Below are 7700 nucleotides of genomic sequence, written 5' to 3'. Positions count from 1 at the left end.
GCACTGTATAGTAGCCCCTCCTAAAGAGGTCTCTCCTGGATCCTGCTTGGACAAATATCCTGCCTCCAGCCTTCCCTTTCTAGGGAAGTTTGTTGAGAAAGTGGTGTGGCTTCTGCTACAGAGTGCTTAAAAGAGGCAGATTATCTGGACCCCTTTTGGTCAAGGCTCGGGCACAAGCATGGAACAGAAGCATTGTAGGGTGGATGACCTTCATCAGGATCTGGAGGGGGGAGTCCACATCGCAGCAGTTTTTGATACCATCAACCATGATGTACTTGTGGTCCTCCCATGGCAGTGGGGATCAGGCATACTATCTTGGATCGGCTCAGTTCCTAAGTGAGTGGTACCGGTTGGTGGGAAGGGGGAAGAGGTTGGCCTGGTGGGAGCTCATTTTGGAGGGTCTTGCAAGATTCAGCGCTCTCACCCCTACTTTAACACTGGGAAAGGCTAGCTGTTCGTTTGAAGACAGTTAACACCTGTATCAATATTTCCATCCTGCGGGACCACAGATGCTGTGGAAGTCCTCACCTGGTGCCTAGAGGTTGTGTGAGGCCTCAGTGGGATGAGACAGGCTGAAGTTAAATATTAACAAGAGGAATATTTTGTTTGGGGGCCATCTGTGTACTCCAGTCCTAACTTTAGATGGGGTGTCGTCCTGAAGGAGCAGGTCCTCAGACTGGATGCTTGGCCACTGCTGGATGCGCAGGTGGAGCCCATGACTGAAGCCCTTCACCCAGCCTTGGCTGGTGCACCAGTTGCAGCTTTATCTGTAGCTGGACCAGGCCCTTATGACCACTGATCAGATTGCCACAGAGTGCTTCACCTGGGGATGCCTCTGAAGATTACACAGAAACTCAACGACTTGAGTGCTGCTTCATGCTGATGGATAGAAGCTGCTCCAGACACCTGTACCATGGGTGCTCCATTGACTGCCGGTGGATTTCTGGGTACAATTCAAAGTGCTGTTTTAATCTTTAGGGCCTTATGTGGATTGGACTCCTAGGTATCTTCAGACCACCTCCCCCAGATGCTGGCTTCTGTCCTGGCCATTGTTGTAGACGCTTTCAGTCCCCCCACCCCATATGGGAGGTAAGGGGCTGGGGCTTCGGAGGTAGAGTTTTCTGGGGTGGCCTCCATCTTGTGGAACGGCCTCCCTTGGAAATCTGACTTTCCCAGGGCCTTTCAAGAGATCGATTCGATTGGGTTGGCGCCAGTAATTTTTTCACTGCAATTTGATGTTACTGTTTACGTTTTCTGTCTTCAGTTTTATAATTGGGGGTTTATATTTTATGACTATTGCAGCATAATCCACCATGAGTTGCTCAGAGGCGGTGATATATAAGCATGGTAAATGAATAATGGATCCTTGCAGCAGCGAACAGAAGGAAGAAACAGCAGCAGGAACTATGATTCATTGCTTGTGATTTCCCATCATCATGGAAGGCTCTGCCTTTTCCTCTCTTACTAAAGTAGAGGGAGGTGGAAGGAAGCTGCCTGAGCCCTGAGGAGGATGGGGCAGCCATGCCAGATGGAGGTTATTGGAGATGATACAACTCATGTAAGATTGAGGAGGCTGGCATTAGGGAGATGAAGTTGCAGGTAAGACTGAGTGAGTTTGCACGAAACCTCGCCACACCTCCTTTTATAAATTATACTGCACTCAGCCAGAAACCATGGCTTCCAAAATACCAAACTAAAACCAAGCGAACCATAGCAAGGCATACATAGGATCTGAATCCAGCCACTGAATTGTGTTAAGCCACAATATGTTTTAACCATTGCCTGTTAAACTGTAAAGTTCCTATATTGTGCTGAACCCTAAATCATGGTTTACAAATAAGTATGTGCAGAAAGGTATATTTGTGCCATTGTGTGCAAAGAAAAGCAAGCAAAGCACCAGATACCTTAGCACAGTGTATAGACTGGGTTTAGTCTGAACCCAGCTGATGTGGGGGCATGAACTTTCTGACACTGCCAGTGCTGCCCAAGGGTGATGCACTGGAAGGATTGAGTGATGTAAGAAGAATTGTGCTGAAAAGGGCAAAGCAATGCAGTCAGTATTTTGCTGTTTGGGGTGTTGCAGGAACTCAGCCTGTAAGCATTAATTCCAGATTCTCTATTGTGTAAATCCAGAAAAAAAGCTTGTGTGCGTGTGTTTGTTTTGCAAACAGAATACCTTGGCTGCCCTGAAAACAGCAACTGCAGAGTTATATAAGTGTATTTGCGCAAACTCACCCCGAGGGTGGGTGATTTTTTGGCTCCCTCCTCCTCCTGCCAATTCCATTCGACACCATGCTGCTTTTTGTGGTGGATTGGAGGGGGCGGATCTGCAAGATGGCGAATCACCAGCCGGATCTTGTTTTACTTCCTCCCCCGCCCCCTCTCCGGAGCTCGGTGGAATTTTCCTACATCCAGGCTTGTGTGTGTGTGTGGGTGCGTGAGAGTTCAGCGCCAGGAGTTTTGGAGGGCACCGAAAGGAAAGGCTGCTTAAGAAGGTATCCAGAGCTTTCTCTGTGTACCTGCCTTCTGTGAGGTGAGATGAATAGATGCAGGGGTTTTGCTATGCTGACATCCTCGTTGTGAGTACCTAGACTTGTGGGACTGCTGTAACTAGCCTGCAAGAATCCAGACAGCCACTAAGTGGCAGCAAAGAGATACAGAAAACCCTGTAGCCTTGATCGATGGTCTGGACTTTTGCACCCAGATATACTAGTCCTATAAATGACGGAGATAGGCAAAAGGTCTCCTCCTCTTTCCTTCTTCCACTCTGCTTTTTATACTTTATGCTGTTTTCCAATGTTGCCTTAATTTTATTGCTAAGAGTATAACAATAATACTGTTGTAAAGCATCTCAAAGTTGTTTGATGTACAGCGATTAATGTGAAAGAACCCACTCAGCCCCAAGGGTCACAGACCAGAAAAGAGGACGAGGAAGAAGCAATGCGGAAGAGAACAAAAGGAAGGAGGCTGAAGGGGTGGACCAAAGTTTAAGAGAAGCAATGCATACTGTTTTCACTGTGCTTCACTGAATATTTTTATCTGAGTTGTCTTCAGTACTGTTTTTTTCCTGTAGAAAAGCAGACAATAAATCCTAATACAGATGATCACACCCAGGCATATTCATTGGGAAAATATGGATTTGGCCACGGAACGTCCAGCGTTTAACCTAATGTTTTCCTTCACAACTGTCCGTGCGCAGTATCTGCTTGCATCCATAGCCATGTTAACAATCAAAGGTGGTGTCTTGTGTGTAGCATCAGGTGGAGGGGCTGGTTCTGGTCTGCAGTTTCCAGGCGGAGGATCTTAGGTCAGTTCCCAGCACTACGTGGTGCTCGGCTGTGTTTCGGAAGATGCTCAGGAAACACTTCCATGTGTTTTAGAGTGGGAAACCAAGCCGATGGTTTGATCAGTGTGATATAAAATGTATGGCCCAATACATGCACTTGCTGGCACAGCAAGGAGGAAGTTCACAGAGGTGCCAAACTGATCAGAATCTGTTAACGTGAACGGATTCCTGAATCGTGCTGGAAAACTTACCTTGCTGATGGGGCCAAGAGAAAGCTGAACGTGTTCCCACTGAGACTTAAAATATTCTCCGTTGAGATCACCTCCTTTGCTTCTCTGTTGTTTCCTGCCCCACAGGAATAATAACAAAAATATCAGAGTGATTATTGTTGGGAATTCCCTTTTTCCCCCTAGAATAAAAGATGGTGGAGTTTGGGAGGCGTAAAGCCGAAATGGCAGGAGAAAGCCTGCATGTTGCTGTTCTTGTTCTAGTGGCAGGATCTACTCCTTTTCTCACTATACGACCAAGATATTTTGGGCAATTATCAGGGACTCTCTTCAGCATTTTCTGGGCCTTGGTCTCTTGGCCTGACCTAACTGTCCCTAACTTCAGTTCCAAACAGCTGCTACAGGAAAAGGGAAGAGATTTTTCTCACGAGCCCCTTTGTTTTTTTTCCCCAGCATTTTGCAATGGGCTAAGTAAGGGTGAGGTGAGAACACAAGTGGGCTGTTAGCACCACCTGTGCTATTTCACGAGCTGGACATCAGCTTCTTCCTGGGCACCCCTGGTTACCAATCACAGGAGATGCTCTGCTGGATTGGGTGAAGGCCCTACTTAGGGCAGTATTTTGTTTCTCACGTGGCCTTTGGGGCCCCTTTCCCCCCCGTTCCCATGTAACTGGGATCTGTGGTAACTTAGTCTTCAACTCCAGTAGTCCCTAATAGACCCATCCTTCATTAATGTATTCAATTTCACATTTTGTGGCAATGAATTCCATAGGTTAATGATGTGCTGCCTGGAGAATCTCCTTGGGCACTTTCTCTGAGCTGTGCATGATTTCATACACTGCAGTCTTTTTTCCTAAGCTTCGAAGCCCAAATATTGTAGGGAAGGTGTCTGAGCATCCTTTTGGTTTAAATGTCACCTACCACTTCCTTTGTTTTGTTTTCTTTGTGCAGAACTTGGTATCGGTCTGGTATGAGCACATGCATGTTATCTGAGAAAGGCCTCAAATGCGGTTCCTTATGTTCTCACACTACCAGAACCCCTTTTAAAAGGCAACACACAACTGTGCCTGTATAATTACGCTCCCTATAGAAGTGAATTTAATTTGCCTTGAGTTAATGTATGGCACTGGCTTGCTTCATACAACCTGCTTGAGTCTAAGCCCAGGATAACACAACCCATACTACATACGGCATCGTCACACATTATACGATGCTAAGACAATGGCTGGATTCCCACAATATGCTTGAGACACAAACTGTCCAGCCCTATTTTAGGACAGGCAACTGCTCAGCTTCTATCTGTACTTAATGGAATCCATTCACCAAATAGGGTGAAGGTTGTCTTAGTAGAGAACCAAACCTGTCATCTACTCTCCCAGATGTGTGCAAAGCTTTGTTGCTAGTTGTAACTATTTACGTGACTGTATCAAGAACAAAAATACATTTCTTCAAAATTTAAACTGATCAGAATAACCTAAGGAGCAGTGTCTCAAGAATGACTCTCTGGACATTGAATATGAAAAATAAGACAGCTGCCAGACTTTACCTTAAACAGGCCGCATCCTTCAACCTATATCAGTTTTGGTAAGAACAGTAATTTATTTCTAATTGTAAATTAGGTAACAATAAATGTGCATGGTATACAATACTTAATATAAAGTAGAGTATATTGATAGAAGCTGAGGTTTAGAGTTTATCTACCTTTCCCAAATCTGTCCCTGTACTTTGTTCCTGCAGTATTCCCAGGACTCAGCTTTTGAGCCACGCTGAAGATAGAAAATGCCTAAACGAAAATGTGTCTTTACCGAAAAACTGAAGCAGAAATATCCTCATTTTCGCAAAGGTAGAGATGACTATGAAGCAGAGTGCTTGGTCTGCAAAGCTGGCACGTTTGTGTCAGTTGCACATAAAGGTGCCAGTGACCTGGAGTATCACATGTCCTCTGAAAAGCACAAGAAAGCCCTTGGAGGAGACAGTTGGTCTGCAAAGCTGACTGAGTTTTTTGTGAACCCAGGCACCAAAGCAGAGGACGCTCTTGCTGCAGCTGACAGCACTCTAGCGTTCCACACTATCCCAAATCACAACAGCTACAAATCAATGGACAGAACCTCCGACTTACTAAGAAAATTATTTCCTGATGCAGACATAGCTCAAAAATTTTCCAACACCCAAACGAAGACCGAACCTATTGAGAACTCTCTGCTTGCCCAGCATGCAGTCAACATTGACCTGAAGGCACTTGAGGAAAATTGCATCCCTTTCTGTGGAGTGGCTATGGATGACAGCAATCACAGTGCAGTGAAAATGTTTCCCGTACTTATCCAATATTATGACTACAGGAATGGTGGCTTGAGAACCAAACTCCTAGAACTTCAGGAAACAGCCACTGAGACGGGCGATGCCGTTTCAGACTACCTTGTCAGAGTTCTCAAGAAATACGGATTGCTCCAGAAGTGTGTGGCGTTTGCAGGGGACAACTGCAACACCATGATTGGTGGGCTTCGGCAAGATGACGCAGCAAGGAGTATCTTCACCAAGTTGAAGAAAGCACTCCAGAGAGAGTCGTTAATTGGGGTGTACTGCCCTGCCCACATTTTGCACAACTGCATCCATCACGGAGCAGACACCCTCGATGTGGACATTGAGCACATCATTCTGAAGATCTACCAGTACTTCCACATCTACACGGTACGGACTGAGCTCCTACAAGAATACTGTGAGTTTGTCGAGGTGGAGTATAAAAGACTGCTCTCCCACAGCAAGACTCGGTGGCTGTCCTTATTCCCTGGCATCACAAAACTGCTTCAGGTGTATCCAGCCTTGAAGTCCTTCTTCTTGGCCCAGAGCAATCCACCTACTGTGCTCAGGAACTTTTTTGAGGACGAGTTCGGTGAGCTGTACCTTTGGCACATGCATTCGCTCATGAACGCATTCCATTTACACATTGAAGAGATGGAACGGGAAAATAACTCCCTTGTGGAAGTGATGAAGACGTTGGACTCCGTGCACACCATCCTGCTTGATCGTAGAGCTCAGAACTTCATGTCCCTCACGGTGAAGGGGATGCTCGCGGAGAAGCGCAAGGAGGGGCTAGAGGCAGCGTGCGATGCTTTCTCTGACGCAGTGCATCGCCTCTACAGTAACTGCATAGAATACCTGGAGATGTGGATGGCATCTCTGCAGGAGTTTTCCTGCTTCACGTGGATGGCTCTCAGTGATACGCCAAGCTGGAGTGATGTGGAGGCATGCATAACGTACTTAATTGAAAAGGGTGTAGCTGTTGATGACATCAAGTGTTTTGATCAGTTCAACAATTTGAAAAAATTTGTTGAGGCTTCCAGTGATGAAGAAGAGTTCCAACATCTGCTTTCACACCAAAAATGGACCAAATATTTCCTGAAAGCTAAAGCCATTGAATGCTATTCAGAGCTGTTAAAAATTGCCCAGTTCTTCTTTGCAATTCCTCCACACAGTGTATATATGGAATGGAGTGCTTCTGTTCACTGATACAAAGCCTGTAGGTAAAGGAAAGGGTTGAAGGGTTCCTGTTCGTACAGTTTAACTGTAAAGACATCTGTTGGAAAGATTCCCATGAATGCTTTGTTCTAAAGAGAAATACACATGCACACCACAGGAAGAAACAGGAAAAGACTAAGTGTCTTTTGGGGTGTGGCATCTGTATAGAGCTTTAGTGCATCATCTGTAATCAGAAATATCAGTGACTTATTTTAATGCTTGTTCTGTTTTTGCCTAACACTGTTCTTGCCTTGGTGTTGCTCTTGAGATCTGGCCTCTAATCCCTTTCCTGACTCGCAAATCTTTTCATTGAATCAGATCTGGGATTGCTTGCAAAGCTGAAGGGAAAAACATAGTTTTTGAAGTTAGTTTTACTTTTGAAGGCAGTTTGGTATGTCATGTAGTTGGCAGACTAGCACAGAGGGAGATGTTATGCAACTCATGGTCTTCTGCCCGAGCTTTGCTATAAAGCTTTCTTTAATAAAATCAGAAAAATAGCACTCTTTTGTGAGTTAAGATTTCAATGCATTCCCAAGCTAGCCCTTTTAACTGCTTAATAGCTATCCCTCTTTCACTGCTTAATAGCTGACCTGATGAATAAAAACCCTTTCTTTACATTATTTTAACAGTGCTTCCTGCTTGAAAAAAAAGACTTTAAAGGGGCCCTAAGG

The 7700-nt window shown here is 45.3% G+C and overlaps 1 protein-coding gene across 3 annotated transcripts; it reads left to right on the top strand.

The window, feature by feature from the left end:
* Nucleotides 1-1498: 1498 nt before the first annotated feature.
* On the top strand, nt 1499-7047 carry LOC134506416 (uncharacterized). Of its 3 annotated transcripts, none has more exons than XM_063316617.1 (2): nt 1499-1599; nt 5251-7047. In XM_063316617.1, the coding sequence occupies exon 2, from the start codon at nt 5293-5295 to the stop codon at nt 7018-7020; it is 1728 nt and encodes a 575-aa protein (XP_063172687.1). In that variant the 5' UTR covers nt 1499-1599; nt 5251-5292; the 3' UTR covers nt 7021-7047. The 3 variants fall into 3 exon arrangements, with proteins under 3 accessions (XP_063172687.1, XP_063172686.1, XP_063172685.1); XM_063316616.1 differs by lacking the exon at nt 1499-1599 and adding an exon at nt 2118-2533; XM_063316615.1 differs by lacking the exon at nt 1499-1599 and adding an exon at nt 4514-5097.
* Nucleotides 7048-7700: the final 653 nt, after the last annotated feature.

This window comes from Candoia aspera, chromosome 17 (genome assembly GCF_035149785.1).
Source record: "Candoia aspera isolate rCanAsp1 chromosome 17, rCanAsp1.hap2, whole genome shotgun sequence".
In the NCBI taxonomy this organism is placed as follows: domain Eukaryota; kingdom Metazoa; phylum Chordata; class Lepidosauria; order Squamata; family Boidae; genus Candoia; species Candoia aspera.
The sequence above is the reverse complement of the archived record's forward strand: the minus strand, read 5'-3'. Positions and strand labels throughout refer to the sequence as shown.

What these genes read in the sequence shown, in the direction of transcription:
- LOC134506416 (XM_063316617.1), top strand. Translation starts at nt 5,293, where the DNA reads ATGCCTAAACGAAAATGTGTCTTTACCGAAAAACTGAAGCAGAAATAT.